Source organism: Strigops habroptila, chromosome 6, assembly GCF_004027225.2.
Source record: "Strigops habroptila isolate Jane chromosome 6, bStrHab1.2.pri, whole genome shotgun sequence".
NCBI lineage: Eukaryota > Metazoa > Chordata > Aves > Psittaciformes > Psittacidae > Strigops > Strigops habroptila.
In genome coordinates, this window is record NC_044282.2 from 72,437,287 (window position 1) to 72,458,865 (window position 21,579).

The following is a 21,579-nucleotide window of genomic DNA, read 5'->3' on the forward strand; positions in this document are numbered from 1 at the left end:
CCAGGCAGATCTGGGCTCCATGCACTGCTGTGAGATTTAATAGGTGGAAAGCATACACCTATTTATTATTTTTTCTGTATTGTGCAGTGATGCATTTGATTTACAGGTTTCAGAGAGCTAAATGAGCCCTCTGGGTGCTGCATTGCCCTGTGACCATGCACGGGGCTGGGGTGGTGGTTTGGAGGAGCTTCAGGAGAAGCAGCTCCTGCTGTAGGAGATGTTGTCAGAGCACTGGCTGGCCACTGAGAGCGTAGCTTGAGAATGACAACATGCTGTCACCTCAACACCAAAGCAGAGTTCACTAACATGATGTTTTTCTGCCACTGGCAATGAGTTAATGGCGTGATAAACCCATTGAGGTTTGTGGGGTTGGGGTGTGTATCCCCATCAGCCCCATCATGGGCTCTTGAGCTGCTTTGGTGTGACCCACCTATAAGCTTTCCTGTTTCTCTCTTTGCAAAAAAATGTCTTTCTAAATGACAGTGGTATTTGGGTAGCAGTGTCTCTAGTGTTAAAATCTCCAACCCCATCCACTTTCGAGGAGGAATGCGTTCTTATGGCACAGCCCCCTTTGCTGTTAGTATTTAATCTCCTCCAAATTGAATGATTAATGTAATGAAGGCGCTGAAACAGTATCCAGAATTTAGACTACAGATGTTTCGTATTTATTGTGTTTCCAAGGGCTGAGATAAATACAGGAATAAGTGATACCATGTCTTTGCTTGACATTCAGGAGGCTTTGGCGTATCTGACGAGATACAGTTTTGGGGTTTATCTAAGTGCAGAGTTTGTACAAAAGAGAAAAGAGATACCAGCTGCTCTTTTAGCTCCCTCCCTCTCTTTTCCCCCTCCTATCAAGGTTGAAAACCATTTTTGGCGGATGCATGGGCAAATTGTAGTATTGATCAGGAGAGCGATACTGCCCGGAGGGCTCTTTGTCAGTCACTGGAGAGCTGCTGCTCCTTGGCTGCTGGTTTCAAACAAGCCACAGGGATCCAGGCACGGGGCAGGAGGCTCAGGGACCCCCTGGGTTTCATGCCCCTTGGTGGGATGTATGGCTTGCAGTGGTGGTGTGCTGGTTCTGCTTGTGGCCAGGGTGGCCGAGGCACTCTTGGCTCCCTCGCAAGTCTCATCCAGCTTTTATGTCAGCATGAAACGTGTTTGGCGCAGACATCAACAGCACTAAGCCCTCCCCGGGGTGGGAATTGGGCACGTGCTCTTGACTTTGGAGGAGACACTCACTCCAGTTTACACTCAGTGAAGATCTGGCCTAGGAGCTTCTTGTTAGTCTCAATGGCAGCTCACTTGGAGCCCCTCAACCACTCTAGTTTTAATGGATCAATTCCCATAGAAGCTGGTTCCCTGGTTGGGATGCAGAGGTGGATTTTGAGGGTGTGCTGATGATATGGTGGCATCACCGCCACCACCGTGGTGTAGCCCTTAGCCTGCTATTTGTGGTAGCATGGTCCTTGGTGATGGGTCTCAAGCAGGGGCTCACAGCCACTCTCATTCTCCATGAGAGCAGAGCTGGGGACACTTGCTGTCCCAGCACCCCATTCCATGCTGCTGGAGTCCATGGAGTTGCCTGCATGCTTTGCTGGGTGCAGGCTGGGGTTTTGCAGCTTGAGCTTTGCAGCTGTAGCGTGCACATTGCTTTACATGTCGTGCAATATCCAACATGTAAAGAGTTGGGGAAGGTCCTCTATGAACCACCCGCCACGTGGTGTATTAACAGTACCGATGGCTTTAAGAGAGTCTTTGACACCCAGATGGACTGTGGGTGTTGCGGGAAGCCCCGGAGGTTTTGGGAAAGAATAGGAGGTAATTTTCAGACAGGCTGGCTCAGTCCTTGCCCAAACAGAGCTCCTGGCACAGCCCAGGTATCTCAGTAGAGCCCATAGGTTTTTCCTCCTAAGTGATCCCTGTGGTTCCTGCATGGTGCCGAGTGATGCTGGACGCGAGAGTGTGGCCTGAGAGGAAGAAGGGCTCCATCCTGCCATGCCCCTTTGCCACAGTTGGGTGTCCTAGTTATTAAAGAACGAAAAAAGACCAAAAACAAAGAAGTAAAATAAGCGAATGCCTCTCACCGAGGGCCATGTCACACCTTTCTCTCCTCTGTCCCCATGCTCTCTGTAGGTTCGGCGTACCCCCCCGGCTGGCGCAGCGCCCAGGGAGCCCCAGACGTCTGGCAGTTTTCGGATGGAACTCCAAGAGCACTTAAGTTCTGAAAGGAGGTGAAGCTGGGGCGAGCAGCCGGTGTCATCTCAGCGTCCGGAGGTGGCCTCTGTCCTGCTGGCTCACCGCATCCCTACGGGAGAGCCTTGGAAGTCCCCGTCCGAAGGCAGCGCTCCCCGGGCTCCTCCTGCCTGCAAGACTATCGTATTTATATTTTGTAATAGAGTACAACACTTCTTTGGGGTTGGGGGTTTTTTTTCTGGTTATTTCTTTGTTTCTTTTATTATTTTCTAAAATCAAAACAAAAAGCAAACCCACCCACCAAGGTCAAGGGCTTATCGATGGCTTCAACCGGCTCCTTTCCCCTTGGAAAAGACTGTCTTGCTTTCATGGACAACCCGGCCTGTTGGTTATCTCCATGACGTGCCGTTTCTTGGAAGGCACATCTGATGTGATGCATTAAAAATAAAACAAACCCCAGCGCAGGTCTGTGGGTGGGTGGGAAATTGCCATAATAAATGTTGGAGCTTTAGGTTTTGTTTGCTCTGTCTTTAATTTTTAATGCTAACAAGGGCCAGGCGGCTGGTATGACTTTGTATTGCGTATCGGCTGCGGAAATCCAAGTGTTGAGTTTACAGAGAGAAAGCTGGGGCTGGTGTCTGGGGCTGCAGTGGGCAGATGTGTCCCACAGAGCTAGACCAGGCGTTGGGCTTATGGCTGTGGCACCCCAAGTCATGGTGTACCCCCGTTGGCGTTTGGTGATGCTGAAGTTGGGGGTCTCCCACCTCTCCTGCATCGCCCACCTCCTCTTGATGAATGCTGGATGTCGTGTTACATTCCTGCTGTTAAACTGTGTACTTTTGGGGCTGGTGGGATTTGTAACATCCTTTAGTGTCCGTGCAAGGAGAAGCGAGGCCAAACTGGTGGGTTTTGGGAGGAGTGATAGACTTGCTGTGGAGATGCTGTCAGTGCCAGGGGATGCAAAGCTGGGGTACCAGGGGCAGCTGCCATCAGGTTGGCATCCATGTGTCTCCCATTGGGTGTTCCAGCTCTTCTACAGCTTTCCCCCTTGCCAGTGGCACTCGTCCCATGCTCAGAGCTGAGCACCCACCCAAAGAGTTTGCTGGTTCAGGGCCCAAACGCTTTGCTGAACAGAAGATGGGTTAAGTGTGTGCTTGTGTGCTGTCTCTGATGGGATTTATAGGCTGTAGCTACTCGTGCCTGTGCCGGCGAGCGGGAATGGACCTTATTTGGTGAAAGAAACCAGCTGGGTAGCGAGCAGAGTCACTGGTCGGGCTGTGGGATGGAGCTGAGGCATGGGACAGGAGGGGCTGGCTGATTTATTCGCTTTGTGTGTTAGCTTCAATCTCGCTTCTGGTTTTATTCATCTCCTTTCTTAAAATCCAAGCAAGGCACCTAGTCAGGGTGACTCTCCTGGCAAAACAGCCATAGGGAACGTGATGTTGCCTTTGCAATGGGTGGTGGTTGCTCTTTTGTTTTTCAAAACCCCAGGCTGTGGTTCTCATGTTGGCTGGGGCATAGCACAAGCACAGACACTTTGGTACCTTAAAGCTTGCCAAGGGACCATGGTGGGCAGCAGAACAACCTCTACATACAGCTATAGGGTCAAGTCGTGCCTATGCACCATCTCCCTGGGCTCCTGGCTTGACCCAAAGGGAGCTGTTGCTGCTTCTCTTAAGGCAATTTGGTCTTTGAGGTCCAAAATTTTCACACACTCTAAACTTTTTTACTACTAGGAAATGTTTTTAAAGGTTCTTCCTATCCCAGCCTGTGCTATCACCTTTGTGTGTGCTTATAAGGGTGTTTTTTGAGCCTTGGAAGGGTGAATCCTGTTGCATTAAGGATCCTATTGGTTACAAACACACCATCAGTAAGAAGTTAGCTGCTCCCATTAGCTGCTGGCATCCCAGCTCCTGCCCCAGGGTATCTCTGCACCAGGCAGCTGCATCAGATCAGGGCTAATGGAGTTATTAATTGCAAAGGGGGGTTGCTCTGCTCTCTCCTCCAAATTGCAAGCCAGGGATCACCTGGTACCTATCTACAGCAGGCCTGTAATGCTTGTAATGAAGGGCAGCTGGGAAGCTGCTTTAGAAGGGTTTCTCAGTGTGCTGGTCAGGTTTAGGGGTCTTTATCCTTATTTTGTCTGAGCATGGGCAAAACTCAGTTCCTGGATGGCTTCTGGGATAGTTGGTTGTGTTTTTGACGCTCTGTTTGGTGGAATGGGTATGAAATGCTCTGCTTTCTCCGGCTGTGGCTCATCTCTCCTGCAGCAGCCAGTGCAAGGAGGCTGTTTCTCCCAGGAAAAGCAGACAGCAAGGAAGCAGTGACAGCTAAATGCAAGCACAGAGGCGGGGAAAGTTACACTTGTCCTTTTTTGAGGTGTTGAAGGTAAAGTGAGATAGTCCTTAAAATGTATAAATTTTTTTAATACAGTTGTTAAACCCCCCAACTCTTAGAACTTTAAAATAGCTGCAGAATTTGTGTTGCCTTAAAGTTGCAAATACATGTGATGAGTGTGTTGGGAGCCTCTTGTAAGTGCTGGGGGGCTCCTGTCCCCTGTTACTCACAGGGTCCATGGTCTGCTGTGGCTCTTGCAAAGCAATAGGGCAGCCCCAGTGTGAGGCTTTGGTGGAGCTATGAGGGTTTCCACTGCCTTCTGCAACCTGGGATGCTGTGTGCTTTCCTTAGGGGTGTCATCAGGATCCTTCTGTCTGGCTGCTGCAGTTTTGGTGCAAGTGGGGCAATATTCCTAGGGATTTTGTATTTTAGCATATTCCCAATGGCTCAGTCTGCATATCAGAGTTAAAAAGTGAAGTATGTTTGGTCTGTATAAAAAGCCAAAGCTCCTAAAGTTTGGAGTTTTTAATAAACAAAAGAAAAGCTCTTTCTTTACCAGACCAGGGGCTAAGATGAGCAAGATACCTGGGAATTAGCTGGCTTAGCTTTGATTTTTTTCGGTTGACAAAGCTTCTTTCAAACTTGAAGGTGATTTGACTGTACTGTGTTTTCTTTCTAAGCACACTTTCATGACCCTAAAATGCAGCAAAGGTCAAGTCTTTTGTGAAGTTTAACTTAAATTTTGCTTTCAAAATAATATGTATTTTGGATTCGTGATATATTTGGTCCATGGGCTTTTACAAGATGAGAAAGTTCTCTCCAGAATGGATCTGAGAACAGATCTAAAAACTTGTGAATGAGGTTTCAAGCAACATTCCCAACCCTCTGTGCTTCATTTCAACTCCAGCTTTGTGTTGGGTCCCACTAAGTGACCAGTGGGACCAGTAGCACCACTAGGCTCAGGAGCATCATGGTGTTGGTGGGCAGCAACGTGACTGAACCCTGGGGAAAGGCAGAGGGAAGCACCATCCTTCTTGGGCTTATTTGAGGTTATTTTATCAACTCTCCTGTTTACCCTGTACTTTTGGTTTGCATCTCACTTCTTCTATTGCTGTGTGCGTTTGAGCTGCCTGGATGCTGGTGAAACCCAGGGGTGAGCCTTTACCTGCAGATATTTGGTGGTGAGGTGGAGGACCTGCTAAACATAGCTGCCTTCTCAGGGCTCCTTGCTCTGCTGTGATATTTCGTGTGATCCCAGTATAAATGATTATTGAGGAGTGAGCTGAATAACCCCCCTGAATGAGAGTGGTGCCTCTTTGCTGCTTTTTTAGTCTCTGCTTCCCCCCAATTTAACCATTTCATGTGTGATTAGGCATCATCATTCAATTGTATGCTTCAAGTCTATAAAACCTTGTTGCTCCTCCATCCCAACACCCCTTGAACCTCCTCTCCCCCTAGAAGTCACCCTCTTAACATTCATCTTCCACAGAGGTCCAAATAATTATTACCAAGGAAAGATGGAGCTGGGGAGGGGAGGAACACACCAAAAAAAAGCCCAAACCCAAAATACGGCTCTCATTCCTAAATCTCACTGGATAGAGTTACACATCTGGTAGAGGCTTGCTCGTTGTTGCTATTACTTTTATTGCGTCTTTAGCAGTGATGAAGTTCAGATGGCAGAACCAGTGGGCCCCAATTTAATTTCGTCTGGCCTCCCATAATGAGCACGATGTGATCCCTGGGGAATGCCGGCTAGGCTGCGGTTCCAGTGGGCAGGCGCCCATGTGCCGCGGTGATGGGCAAGAAGCGGTGCAGACAGACAGATGGACAGGGGGGAAAGGAGAAATCAAAGCCGGGATGGTAATGGGCAGATGGAGGTCTCTGTGCTGTGTGAGCATCAAATACTGCAGTGAGATGGGTGGATACATGGCTTTTCATGCCAAAGCCCAATAGCAAGATCACAAGGTGGGTTTCCACCTTATTTGGTGGCTGGGGTGTGCGCGTCGTGATGCTTTCTGAGGTTGCTCTAGCCCTGATGGCTCTTCTCTGACAATTTCCATGACCCTCCGGGTTTCCAGTGGTGATGTATAGAAGCTCCCACCTCCTCCCCAAATGTCTGCAAATGCATGTGTCTAAGGGCTATACAGGATTCATTTACGGGCCTCCCGTTGGTGGGATATGTGCATGCAAAATGAAGGTTGTATTTGGCTTCTCATATTCAGATCTATATTCCATATTGTGTTGACCAAGCAAAACAACTCAGCCCCCGTGCTGAAGAATGTGATGGACTGATGACTTTCAGAAACATACTGTAAATCAAGGAGGCTAATAAATACTTGCTATTAATAAAACAGGGCTACTGCCTTTCAAGTTATTTTCACGTTTTACAACATCTTAATTTAAATGGCATGAAAAAGGCAATACTTTGGGGCCTTTCCTCCTCCCCCAGCATGGCTGTTGCTAAGCTTAACCTCCTCAAATGCTCAGGCAAGATGAGTTTTTCCTCAATGATATGGCCTAGATGGAGCAATAAGACCCCTGCCCAAGCCCATGGAGCTGATGAGGGGCTGGCCCCAGAGACAGGGGCCCCTTGGCAAGAGGTGGCCTCTCTCCAGCTTGTCCCTATGGGCTGGCAGAAGAGCCCCAGAGCTTGTCCAGATGAATGCATCAGAGCTTGCAGCCAAAAGCTGTACCACCTGCACCAGCCCATGCTAAACCTTTAATGCTTCCCAGTTGTGAGCAAAGCTGCTCCATGTGGTAAGCGCATGGGAAGAGCATCCACAGGCTGCTTAACCCTTTCCGTGGGGTTTCTCTGGGTCTGTACCCCATCCATCACAAGAGGTTGGGTGAAGATGCTGGTGGCCAAGGGCCTCCTGTGAAACACACCTGCAGGCAGCAGAAAGTGGGGCTGTGAACTTGCTTCTTGAGCATCTGTAGCAGAGCTTGTAGCGCCTATGGGGATGCCCCATCACTCTTTAAATAGCTGTGCCCTTGCAAACCTGGGATGCTTTGGGAGTTGAGGACGGAGCTCTAAATAAACCTGTATTTTCTTCTCTATGTGAGTGTCTGTCCTTTGCCTGACCTCCTCTGACAGCCCTTCATTGGTGAGCAGTGCCTGATGGCTGTGAGGCTTTGGTCGCCTTCCCTATGGCCGAGGTTGTCCTCTGGCAGGCCTTATCCCATGGCTTATCTCTGGAAAAGCCTCAACTGAGGCAGTGTGGGCTCTGCCTGCCCTGCTCCCCCCAGCCACCCCTGAGCCCCTAATTCCTCTATGGATAAACTTATTCTTTTATATTCTCCTTCCAACTGACCTTTTCCCTGGCATGCTCCCCTGGGGTTCAGCTTTTCCATTTGGATGCTTTGGGGAAGCAACATCCCTTTGGGAGCTGCTTTGCACCTGGCTGCTTCTGTTGGCTTTTTTTGCTGCCTAAAAATCCCGTTTCAACTGGTTTCCTCTTTATTTTCCTTTCCTCTCTCCCTGCTGAAGAGATAGCACCTTCTGCAGCTGTAGTGATTAAAGGGGAGGGGAAAAAAAAAACCCAGCTTATTTAAAGCAGAGCCTGGCAATATAAAATAAGGTGTGGAGGTGACGAATGATCCCAGGGTATGTTAAAGCAGGGGCTGGCATTTTCGACATCGCTCCTACCCGTGGCGTGTTTGAGCACCTCGGAGACTGGCTGTTTTGAAACACTGAGCATCCGCCCCTGGGCCCTAATTTGGGCAAGTTTAAAAACGTCCTCTGGGATTTAAGTCAAGTTGTTGCTGTTTTCCTCTCCCGGACACCCTGGTGCTGCCGTACGGATGCGGGGCTGGAAGGGGACAAGAGGATGAATCCCACCCCAGCCCTGCTCTGCCTCCTGAGGATGGGCACCATGAGGAAGCGTGGAGATGGGGAAAGCCTCCCTGGATTTCAATGCTTTTTAAAGGCTCTTGGAAGCGTATTCCCAGTATTGCTGTAAGAGGCAGTCAGGAGAAAGGGTGGAAAAGATCAGAGCTCATTGCATGCGAGTAGCAGGGCAGGCATGAGGAAATTATGCATTTTTCCGGACTGGCTTATTCCCTTCTGTGTATTAAACATTATTTTAATATTCGAGTGACAATGTTTTATAATTAAGCTAAATGTAAGAGCTGGAGGACGCTGGAGAGCTCGGCTTGGTGTGAGGAAGGTTTCCACCCGCTGCCCAGGATTAACCCCAGGTTGCAGCATCTTTTGTGGCCGCGCTGGCAAGGACGGTGCCTGGCTCTCAAACACCAACACGCCCTGCACTTGGGCAAGTAAAACCTTTAACTCATAAAGGTTGTAATGTTAATACAGGAGAAAAGCCTTTTAAAAAATTACATTAGTTCACAGACATCTATTGAACTCATGAGGGGAAATCTAGCCCCTGAGAGATAGAAACTAAAGAGCTGAGCCATAAACCAGTATGATAACATCCTTATTATAAGATGCAAATTAAGGGACCCAATTCACTTTAAGAAAGCATTATGAGTATTTAATTTTTCTAGTGGGAATATCTCTGAAGTTGGCCTGTGTGTGGTTTTTTGTGCTGTGTACTTAAAGAAACCCAAGAAGAAAGTAAGTCAGGCCACGAAGAAGCTACTGAAGGCAGAGTTGAGGATGCTGAGCGATGGTGTGTGTGTGTCAGAAGGGGCACCTTATCATGGTGCTCATCATGGGTTGGAGAGCATGTGTTCACACTGGATTCAGACGGGGAGACCACAGCTAAAGCCAGCAGCATCATGGTGGGTTTCCAAAGGTGTAATTGGGGTCAGAAACTGCCCTAGGATTGAAGTGTTTCATCTCCGGAGTGACTGGCTGGGTCCCCCAGCATCTCTGGTCAGCATCTCGGTGCTGACATTGGTTCCCTGTGGGTCAAGGAGAAGCATTTTTTTACTTTCTTGGTAACCTGCTCCCTGACCTTGGTGTTGCATCTCCTTTTGGGGTGTAGCTGGGCTGCTGTGATGCCCACAGTGGTGTTGGTTATGGGTTATAGACAGCATACAGTCTGGTGAGCGGACCACAGGGCTTTTGGGTGCTTTGCTTGAGGCACCAAATCACACCGGGAGTGATTTGAGGCTTCACCATGTTTTCCAAGTTTGTTTCCTTTCTGGCCGTTTCTTGTTTCCCAGAGCCTTCTCGAATTCCTTTATATTTTACCCCCTCCCTCTGAAGACAGAAGATGGCATCATCGCTGCCTTTGCCCTCACTGTTTGTGAGATGCAGGAGCTTAAAGTCTGGAGCCATGAGAAGGATGTGGCAAACAAGGTGGCGACAGCGGGGATAAAAGGGAGAAAGCCTCAGTGTTCAGTCCACTCTTCATCCAGCTTTAGGGTTAGAAGGTCAAGATTTCTTCAAAAAAGCAAAGAAAAGGTGGTACCCTTAATTCGCATCCTTAAAGACAAAAGGCCTGGTTCAGCTGCCTGTGCTGGAGCCATCACTGGGAGGCTGGGATTGTCCTTTCAAATGTAGAAGGTAAAACAAAACCCCTGCCCTGAAAGATTGTTTTTCAGGCAGGCATTATACAGCTCTCCTATACAATGCGTGAGGTCAAGGGTTGACTAAAATAGGGAGAACAGGTAAATACGTTCATTTGAAATGCAGGGATTAGGTGGTTTTATTTGTTTTGGGGAGTTGTAGAGCATCTCTCCAATTATGGAGATGAAAACTGGGATGGGGGCTGCAGCTTGACTTTTGGGTCCGGCTCCATTCCCACATTGCAGCTGCTGCCTGGGGTTTGGGGCACGAGATAACAGGGTTTTCCCAAGGTTGGGATAATGGGCTGAGGGAAACCCCAGTCTGCAGCTGGACCACATCGGCTGTGCTTGTACCAGGTCTGAGCTGTGCAATGAAGCCTGTTTCTCATCCCAAGGCTACCTCCCTATCCCCTTTCTGCCAATTGAATACTTACTTTTTTTCCCTCCCAAACTACTGTTTACAGGGAATATTGCTGCTTTTAAAGCTGCACGGATCCACACAGCCAGCAAAGACCATAAAATAGTGGTAGGTAGTAGCTGCTGTCAGTCTCTGGGCTGGCTGAACCCTTAGAAATATAGACTCCTTTCTTTGAGTTTTCTTTTTAAAAAGAAAATAAATCCAGTATTCCCTTCTTTTTATCTTGTTTAAGACTCATAAATTCAGCAAGTAACAGGGTTAGTGGACTGGCCAGGCAGCTGTATGGGGCCATAGGTTAGTTAGGCTGGAAGTATTTATGGGGCTGTCATTCAGCTGATCCCTGATGGGGGGCTGTGCTGGCCAGGTGCTGCCGAGGGGGGCTCAATACTTGTTGTGCGTAGTATTAAACACCTATTAAAACAAAAAACCCACCCCAAAAATCAAACAAAACAACCTTTTTGGATAGAGTTGGCCATACCAGGGTAAGCCTCCTGTGGATATAGAATCACAGAATGGTTTGGGTTGGAAAGGACTTTAAGATCATCCAGTTCGAACCTACTGCCACGGGTCCATTCACCTTCCACCAGACCAGATTGCTCAAGGCCCCATTCAACCTGGCGTTGAACCATGCCAGGGATGGGACATTCACACTAATATCTAAAATGAGTGTTTTTCCCCCTCCTGAATCCACATAGGAACACCCAGAGCACCACACACACAGCCAAAAAACACCCTGCTGCAGAGGCAGGTGGAGAATTTCAGTCCTCATTCACAAAGTGAACTTTGTGGGAAGGTGGAGGGTAAATATCAGGACGATGCACAGCTCATGGCCGAACCCTGGTGATAATCTCTCACTGCTGGTGCTTTCCACACCATTTCCCAGACCCTAAACCTCCCCCTCCCCTTGATTTAGGAATAGGAGCCTCGTAAATCCTTCTGTCCCTGATGCTTTATCGGGTGCCCCAGCTTCTCTGTGCAAAACCACAGTGCGGGTGGCAGGGCGAACATCTGCACAGGGGATATCCTCCTGCTCCCTGCTATTACCATTGGTAAGGCAGTTGTGGTTTCGTAGCTTTTTAGCCCCAAAATGAGGAAGGATGTTCTTCCTTGTGGTTTGCAATTATGGCGTAGGAAGTAACAAACGTGTTTCTGCATCCCAGGCCAGATTCGCTCTCCTGCAGCCGGGCAGAGATAAGGGGCTGATGCATCGGGAAAGCAAAACCCTGATGGTGAATGAGTTATGAAAGTGACTGTAAAAGCTCCCTGGGAGGTTAAATGCAGGTCTGTGCCCATGTGTAGCTCTAGTGGTGTTTGGGAATAGGGTTTAATATCACACAGCACCTTGCTTGAAAAAGAACCTAAGCAAAATAACCCAACCGAACTAACAAAAGCCAAAAGAAAAAATCCCAATAAAACCCCCAGCCAGCCATTGTGCCTGGGTTGCAGAGGCTGGGAATGTGGTGCCCTTATCCAGCCTCCACCTTTAACCTCAGAAATTCTCCAGCTTTTGGGAGCAAGTGATGTATTTGTCTCGCACACTCATCCTTTGCAAGCTGATGTTTGCACCACCAAAGCCTAGAGAGGCTCCAGGATCAGCACCAGCAAAGGGCTGGCTGTTGCAGGAGCTGGGCTGGTCCATCACCAGGATGCTCTGCAAGGAGGAACGCTTTGCTCCAGGATGGAGTGATGCCTGACCTCTGGTTTGCCATCACTCCAGAAGTGGGTCATTGTCTGGCTTGGTGGTGGCTTTTCAGTAGCTACCATGCGGATGGATGAGGCTGGAGTGTCCTTCCTATGTGTGCTCGAAGTGGTTGGGGATAATAAGTTGAGCAACAGTGAATTACTGATTTACAAGCAGCACAAGGAGCTGGCCTGTACCTGCTTATGGGTGCTCCCTCCCAGCTGTGTGCCTACCACAGTGGGTTGGGTGGCCGGGGGCTCCTGGGCATATCCAGCCACAGTGATGATATTTCTATGGAAGAGTGTGGTCCTGCTAGGGGCCAGCTGTCTTTCCAGAGGTGCTTCTCTTCACACCTCCCTTATATCTTCCCATGAGGATGATGCAAGGTCTGATTTTTATACCTGCCCTGATGCTCCAGCCATGGGACCAGGGACTGACTTGCACTGGGGTGTGTTTAAGGAGAGAGAAAGAGCAGCGTCTGCCTCAAAAATCAGTGGGATTCATGGAAGTGCTTGATGCTACAGGATTTATTTTAATAATATTTTTAATTTTAATGTTTCCTGCACTGCACTGAGAAGGTGGAAGTGAATCCTCCCCACACAGGAAGGTGCAGCCACGAAGGGGATGATCTTTGCTGATGTCCCTGGCTTGGACATGCTCTTCCCTCCACCAGGAGCCCCTCTGCCGGGGCCCTTCTCCCTGCATTGTTGGCAGGTTTCGGCATGACTCACGGGAGCCTGGGACAAGGTGGGGTGTTTCCTTCCAGGTCAGGATTTAGGTGGATTGGCAAAGGGCTGTGGGAATGCTTTTAAGGTGTCTTCTTGCATATTGTTGGGATTTTTTTCCTTTCTCCTTTTAGTTTCCCCGCAAGCAGCATCAGGCTCTGCCTTCACCCAGCAGGTAAGTGAGGAAGGGTTTGGGCTATCAGAGATGCACATTTAGCAATCACCTGCATCCCATCCTGTACTTCTGCTCAGCATCTTTTCTATCCTTCTCCGCACTCCCCAAACTTCTCCCCATCTCCAAAGAGGTCAATTCCTTCACTCCCATCTGGGACCACCAATGCATTCCCGTTCCTTCCCTCCTCATGGGTGCATTAGTGATGGGAAATGTCTCACACTTACATATGTATTACCAAACTTGGAAGAATAGGATTAACAGAACGAGAGCGATGGAGCTGCCACACACTGTAACACACATCTAAGCATTTCAAGACTCGGAGCTCTGAGGCTCATGGAGAGATAAACAATAAGCAGTAATTAAAGATGCACACGCTATCCTGCTCTGAATTGCAAGAATTTTTGCAATGGGTGGACATGCTGTCGTACTGGTTGAGGTCCTTGCTGTGGGAGTTTGGAGTGTCTGTGAAGATCTACAGCTGAGCAGCCACTTGCATGTGAGAGATGCTTTACGTTTGTGTTATTATTATTATTTAATGTGCAATAATCACTGCAGCTCCAGCTCTGTCAATGCAGGGCTTATAGCCTGACTATTGTGCACCCAGAGCCAAGCCCGGCTGCACCTCTGATACCCCGTCTGCTGCAGATTACAGACCTTGTGTGGGCTAAATGCAAGGTTTTATGCCGCTGGTTCCCATGGTAATTATGTATCTGCATGGGATAGACCCGAGGGCAAACCGTCCTGGCACTCCATCAGCACTTTCCTACGTGCGCTTCTGGGAAGCGGAGGGACAGCCACATGCATGACCTGTTCTTCTGGCCTCTCCTCAATCACATTGCAGCCTCAGGTGCATTTTTAGCTCCTCTGAAATATTTTGGGGGGTGTTTTTTCACGTTAGTGCCTCAATCAGTATTACTTTTTTTTCCCCTCCTTTGACATGTCCGAACCATTTCATCCCATTCTTAGTATTGACATAAAAATGCAGCTGAGAAAACACTGAAGCTGCTTCACCAACTGCCATGCCAAGAAGTAAAGTAAACCAGAAAGTAGTTATTGCATTGAGAGGTTCCTCTTTAAATCAGGTGGGGGGGGCGACGGACAAGTGAGAGTACTTGGTAATTAGATTCTCTCCCTCATCCTAATTGCATTACTAATAAATCAGCTCTGAAGATCTGTTTCTTTTTAAGTTTTCTTGAATTTGGCCTTTGTCTGAGAATCTTGGAACAACAGAGCTGGGGTAAATATGATTAACCCATAGTTAATTACTGGGGTATTTCAGCTCTGCCCTGTGGATGTTCATCCCGTGATGGTTAACCATCAGCCTCACAAAACCAGCCCCCTGCCAAACCTGGGGGAGAGGAACAGTGCTGAGCTGTGGTTACCAATATTGTTTAAGTAAAAGTGCAGGAGAATTTACATTAAGGGATAATTTGGCACACACACGAGCCCAATGGAAAAAGAATAACTTTTCCTCAGCATGCCTTTTCATTCCGCCCTTTTAACCCCCTCTCTTTACATGGTTGCTAAAAGGCCAGGGAGTTTTAGTTTAGCAAATGCATAAATATCTCCTACAATTTCAGAGTCCTGGACCCTGAATCCTTTTAAGCTCCGATTAAAGCATACGTATGGTGTATATTTTCGTTTTTAGAAGAAGTGAGGATGTTTAGTTAATATATAATTATACACTGGGTCCATGGGCTGTGGACGGGTGTGGGGAGAAACCCATGAGCCAAGCGAGGGGAGGACAAAGAAAAGCCGCCCTGAAACAATGTGGGACGTCCCCTTTCTCCTAAGTGAAGCCAGGGCAGATCTCTTATACTAAGAGGTGGGTGATGAGGGCTTTTTGGTGACCTTCCACTGAAATCTCACACTGTTGAAACCTGGTGGTTGCACAAGAAAGTGCCGTACCACAGGACTCCCAGTGAGTTAAAAGAGATCACAGCTCCCAATTCACCTGCCTTTCATGACTTTGATGCACTGGTTCATGTGCAGCAGGTTATATCTCTGTGACGCTTGGTCAGATGATTTATCAGGAAAATCAATGCTGATGGATTAAACAAGTCCTTGGTGAAAATGATGTAAATTCTGGATTGAAGGAGTTTGCCCTCCCTGCTGCTTGACTGGAGTCCATGCGTTGCAGAGCTTTATTAGTATCACAGACAAGTTTCTACTGGGTATGAAGACAAGGACTGTTGCCTTTACAATGCAGTCACCTTCAGTAGGAAAAAGAGAGCTCATATCCCCAAAAGACAACAACCCATGGGTGATTTTAACTGAGAAACTTGAGACACTGGAGCATACTCTCTCCATTAGGAGAGCGTCAGTGAGATTGGAGCTGCTCCGCAATGGGGCATGATCAAGGGTGATACGTGCTCTTGCTGTGACTTCACTTACAGAGCACTGTCCCATAGGGTCTAACCCAGGTGGGCAGAGCTGGCTGCAGGTCACAGGCTCCACTGACAGCCCCAGGCATGGTCAGAGGATGGACCAGGGCCAGGAGCCAGCCAGGGAGCAGCTGGGGATGGGGACAGAGATGGAGAGGATGGAGGAGACAAGGCTACATCCTTTACCATTCAGAAACCTGGCCCATTAACCCTCTTATACTGCTCAGAAAACATCCAAGGCTGCCTTGCTTGGCCAGGGATGGGAATGGCCTTCCGCTGTGGCCATTCTCTAATCACACACAGATGGGGGCACCCAGCCCACTGCTCTTCCAGCTGTTCCTAGTTACAGAGGCCTAAGAGGTAGCTGATGAGGTAGCTGATAAAGGCATGGGCTGACAGCAGGTTTAGGAGTAAAGGGCTGGAGCTGAGCCTGGAAGTCCAAGCAGCAGGTTGTGCTTCTATGGTGAGAGGCTTATGTGTTTTGGGGTTTTCCTTTATGTTCTTTGGACGTCTTAGTGGGTCCCCTGTGAGTTTGAGGAGTCCCAGTGCCACCCAGTAGCACTACGATACCAGCCTTCGCTCGGGGTCTGCTCTGGCCACTGCAGCCTTGTGCTTGCATCTCAGCTGGCTTTGTTTCTTTGGACCTGGGAGGCAATGCCTGTGGCGTTCATTTGAGTATGGCTGGCTCAGGAAAGCATCTCTGGACTCAAAAAGCCTTTGGGGCTGTGCAAGGTCTGTGCTCAGAAGCACAGACCAGATCATGAAGATACCCAGTGCACACTGCATACGGGGGAGCAAACCTGTGTTGCTTTGGGAGAGAAGAGAGGACGTTCTCACCTAGCTTACAGAGGATAGAGACTTTCACAAGGTGCTTCCTATTGAGCTTCGCTCGCGCACCATGCTGAGCCTCAGGTGGCATCTCATCTCAACTTGCTCATCTATGTGACCACTGTGGGTTGCTCCGAATGAGGAAGACTGGATATTTGCTGGGAGATCCTCTCCATGTGGCAGGTGAGTGGTATCCATATGCAGTTTTCTACTGCTGGTCTTTAAAGTATTCACCTCTTTAAGATTGTAGCTCTTTGCAAATATGTGTTATCTCCCCATGCCCACAGTATGGTATCTGCAGTATACATTATATCTCACCGTCTTTCTTCCATGTTTGCCATGGGGACAGGAAAGCTTAGCATGGATTAGGCATTAGATTTTTTGGAAAGCCTCTGTAACTCCCTGGCACTCTGGGCTCAGCTTAACCCTCTGTGCAAGAGAAACACATTGGGTCTTACGAGTGTGCAGGATTGGCTAGTGTTGCTTTGAAGACATACCTCTAGAGCTGGAGGCATGGTCTGTGCTGGTGTGTTCATTGTGAGAAGATGAATTGCTCCGTTATCCTGGCAGAAATACTTTTTTTTTCCCTGTACTTGATAATTCACTTTTTTGGGAAGGGCTGTACTTTAGTGCTGCAGTGGGCAGAAAACTTCAGATTGCTGGCAGGTTTATCTTAGGGGCCTGAAGCTCATTGGAGGTCTCTAAGCTCTGTGAAATTAATGAAAATAGTAAAACTATATATATAATACAGATATATATACACAAATATATTGGGGACATCAACATCTCTTGTAAGTTCTCAAAGGCAGGGGATTTTCAACCTCTCTAATGAACAGCTTTGTACTGTGACTAGCATCACCCTTGCTGGTGAGTCAGGGATGAAACCATGATGGGTTAATTCCTCTTTAGCTTGGGGAAGTAGCAGGGGACCTTGCAGAAGCAAATGTGGTGGCTGGAGAAGATATCGTGTCGAACTGCTGGATTTTGCTAATAAAATAACCTCCCTCTGCAGTTCTGCAAGTGGTAAGGTAGGGCTGGAGAGAGGTGGGAAGGATTTGGAGCTGGGGGACCCCACAGTGGGTCCTGCCTATAACAGGAGTGGATGGAAGAAAGTGCAACGGGTGCTGGTCCTGCACCAAAGTCAGACCAGTTCCTCTGGCCCCAGGTCCTTTTATTCCCTTCCCCTCCTCCCTGGGCTTGGCTTCAGGCAGGAGACGCAGCCCAAGGAAACCTTTTCTTCCTTTTCCCCCATCACAGAAGCACTGGAGCAGGCTTACTCAGTACCAGCATGTCTGGGGTCTGCATGGTGCTGAGCTCAACTCAGGTCCCTTGGAACACAAGGGTCTGTCTCCAAACACCACCAGTCTTCATGGTCCATTCCCCTCCCTTGGTGGTGTTCTATCATCTTGTACTTGAAGACATCACAGCCCTGGCCTATCCTCCTCACAAACCACTCTCCTCCCCTCTGAAAACCCTAGCAAAGGTCAGCTTTGTTCGTTTTTTGGCAAACCCACACTACAACTGGCTGGACTGGTTTGAAAATGCCTGGTGGCAACCTCATGAAAGCTTGTTTGAGGATTGCATCTCCCAGGCAATGAGTCACTGACCGGGATGGCGTGACTTTGCACTGTTAGGTGTCTGTCCCGCTATACATACAACCAGTCCAGCCCGGCTTCATCCATCGTGGTCTTGCCATTGCCCAGTGGTAGCCTGAGGCGTGAGCTTGGTAGTGTTCTAGTGTTGAAATTATTTTGGCTGCTCCTTCCTCACCCCTTGCATCCCCATGGGGTAGCTGGCTTTAGCTTTTGAGTAACTCCAGCAGCAAGGATTGCAAGATAAAGACTTATCCATTAAAATGTCATCCTTGACTCCTGCGGACCCTGAGCTGCTCTCATCAGTTCTTGTTTGAGCGATTAAGGACTGTGCCATTAGTCTACTCCTTAATGAATATTGAAATGCTGTCTGGAAATGAAAAGGCGTATGTTTTCTGTGACACAAACAAAACCAGAACTATTTTTCACTGTAGTATGGTCCTCTAAGTGTTGGGTGTCACCTTGCTGGAGCTCCGGCAGTGCCCTCATCTTTGAACTAAACCGAGAAGTGGGAATCTTGTGGCTGGTAATAGTGAGGCCATTATTTTAAGGATACAAATGTTTAATGTACAATAACGAGTCACATAATGAATGTCCAAATGAGTGATGTTTTCTTCAGTTTTACATTCCCAGAGGCGCAGAAAGTATTGGTCACTTTGACACGGAAAGCAGCCAGGCAATTACACTGGCGTGCTCCGAAAAGAGATTTGATTTCATAACTCAAAACTTGAAAAAAGGCCCAGAAACACCCTGAGCTTCCTGGTTGCTGCTTTGAATTCAATTTGCCTCCACTCCAAGTTAAAAAGGGACATGGGGTTTAGGGCTGTATTTAACTCTTAGCACCTCAGAGCTAACATTGGGTCTTGGGAAGTGAGGATGGGGAAAGGAGAGCAAGAAAGGGCATCTATAAAGTCTTTCTTCTTTCCACAGAAAGAGAAACTAAAATTAACGGTGTCTAGTTGCCCTTTGCAGCAAGGGGGATGCTGCAATAGTAGCACTCCAGTGGGGTGATACCCTACCTGGGGTACATGTAGGATACCACCAGCCAGGAGCAAAGCTGGCTTGCTCAAGATGGGGTGCTTGACCTGGTTTGCCATGTGCCCATGAGTGCTCAGGTTTGGGTTATGGTCTGATCCCTCCACCACTGTGTTACTGAAACTTCCTGTGGCTTTGGTGTAACAGGGTTTTGCCCAGAAGCTTTCAGTACCTTCTTCCTTTTTTTTGTTATTCATAAAAAAGTTAATGAGAGAAGTCTTGTGAGACATTTTGAGAGCTTAGGCCTAAGTCTTCATTCTTCCCTCACCGAAACTTTGGGGAGAACAGCACCCTTTTACCTGGGCAGCACCAATTAATTACTTGTCATGCTGCAGAAGGCAACAAATCCTGAATAATTTCAGCAACAGCAGAAAATCAGTCCCATGCATGTGTGCACGGGGAGGTCTCAAATGGAATGTTGCCTTAGAAAGCAAAGTTCTAGTGTAACAACAACAAAAAGAATTCCAGGTTTTATCTATTTTACCAAAGGCTAAAATGAATTCTTATGTATATTTTATAAGAATATTTGTTTTGTGTTTAGCCCAGCATTAAGGATACTTTTTTTCTTAATAAGCTCATGTCAGAGCTCCCGTAACCGTAGCCTGAAGGATATGTTTTGTGAAAATGAAAAATGAACATATTATTTACCTATCAATACTGTGCAACGTTGATCAATGCAAACCAGCAGCACTCCCCCTGCTCCTGCTCCCACCATTCTGGGAGGCGGGTTACCCTGGCTGGGCAGTGCTGGGACTTTATCTATAATATGGAGCTTTCAACTGCTGGGCCGACAAAATGCCTCTCTGACAGCCAAGCCATTAATTACCATCATCTGAGCCTAATTCATTCATCCCTTTCCCTCTCATGCAGAGGGACAGGGAGGGCTGAGGGCACTTGGGGAAACGTAGGCATGATTCCATATTCGTTATGCGGCGAGCGCTGTCTGCGACTTTGTTGGTTGCAGTGGCTTTAATTGAATTGGCTTGCCAATAAAGCTGTTGTCATTCAGTAAGTGAATTTGTTGTACTACTCGCACCACAGCTGCTGCATACAACCAGGCGTTTCCTGAAGGCAAGCCAACCTTGTGCTACCCTGGCTGGAGATTTTTCTTTTTGCCTTTCCCCAAAACTCATCCATAACATGCTGCATAATATCCTTTGGGTGCTGTTTCCCACCAGGGAGAAATGGGTGTCACTTGTTTGAGCCCCTCTTACAGGGGTACATCACAACCCCAAAAAGCAGTGGCTGTGGGTGCTGGTTATCCCTCAGGGTATGGGACTGCCTGGTCAGCCCATGTGTTCTTTCAATTAATGGGCTCTGACCTCCGTTACCCCGCGCTGGTCATGATAGAGCATCATTGTTCCTAGCAGTAAAAATAAATACAGAATATGACAGATAATATATTTTGTTAGTCAGGAGCTTAGAGTCCCATTAAGAAGTCTAGCAATATTGACAAAATAAAGCAACATTAGGAGAGGCATTTATTATAGGATACGTAGGCTGTTGGGCCAAAAAAAGACTCCAACTTTCTGCAGTTTATAAAACATTAGGAAAGGATGGAGGGGGAACTGCTTGATTTATGGTGGCTGTAAACTGATACCGAGATGAAGTAAAATATCTAGAGGTCTGAGAAAGCATTACTTCTTGTGTTTTATTAACGCGTGGCACGAGAGTATATGTATTAGCCCGGAGAGTGGTCCACGAGGCAGCTTGAGTGGTGGCTAAGGACCAGTGGTCCCCATACAAACACCTCATCCTTCTCATGGAGGGGGCTGAGATGCAAACCTGTGTCTGAATGCTACCTCTGCCCCTTCTTCTCTCCTAGGTCAAAGTAAACCCCCATATTTTATCACCCCTGAAGAAGGAGGGGAGCATATCTGGATCTGTTTCAAGACTTTGTGGCTGAGTCCCAACTCAATTGGGATGAATTACTTTCTCTTGGTGCTATGCTGAGCTGGGGGAATCGCCCCAAGAAATAAGATTTCTTCAGATATTTTTTTTATAACTTCATAAAACATTACATTTAAATCTGAGTTCATTCCATCAGATTTATGCTTATTGTAGCTTGTTATTAACACATCCAAAATATAGGTAGGCATGGTGTTTCAAGTGCTCTGCTCAAATTGGATCGTGCTTGGCTGGATGCCTAACTGAAACTTCAGGAGCTGAAGTAATATTTTGGGTGTTGATCTCCCTTGAGGTGAATCATAAAGTTGAAGAGATAAGCTGGCAATTAGATGGTCAAACCAGTACATGAAAGCCTGTTTCTAGACATCCAGTAAAAAAAAAAAAACCTAATTTTTCCCCATATAGCCTCATGTTATTTAAGTAGTAACTCTTGAAGAGAAGTGTAAAGTTGATTCATAATGGTAAAACTTTCCTCAACTTCAATGCCAATGGACGTAGCCTGTGATGGGGACCTGTTGCCTTCAGCACTGGGAGCCTGCTTGTACAAATCTGGAAGTGGTTTTGGCAAAGGCTGCAGTGCCTATTTCCAGCCCAAAAAGTCACTTTTCCTGTTAGTTGGGGGATAAAAGTGTGTTGGGCATATAAATCTTGAGGGCCTTAAAGCAGTTGGCTTGTCTCATCTTTGTGGGGGATAAACTCTAGGAGTGAAACCATGGTGGCAAATGTCCCAGTGATGTCCATAAGACCATGGTCTTTTTCTCTGTGCTGTTTCTTTGGATGTTTCCTAGGGACCTGCACGTCTATTCCCACACAGATGAGTTTGTC

At 47.7% G+C, this 21,579-nt stretch overlaps 1 protein-coding gene across 4 annotated transcripts in view; it reads left to right on the forward strand.

Annotated features, from left to right (window-relative positions):
* BCL11A (BAF chromatin remodeling complex subunit BCL11A) overlaps window positions 1–6,888 on the forward strand; it is a 78,891-nt gene extending 72,003 nt beyond the window's left edge. For all 4 annotated transcript variants that reach the window (XM_030489684.1, XM_030489686.1, XM_030489678.1 and 1 more), the window contains exon 4: window positions 2,137–6,888. Coding sequence is in view for 2 of the 4 variants with exons in the window: in XM_030489686.1 (XP_030345546.1) it covers window positions 2,137–2,238 (102 nt within the window). In the remaining 2 variants the exon portion in view is untranslated. The remainder of the gene's footprint in view (window positions 1–2,136) is intronic.
* Window positions 6,889–21,579: the final 14,691 nt, after the last annotated feature.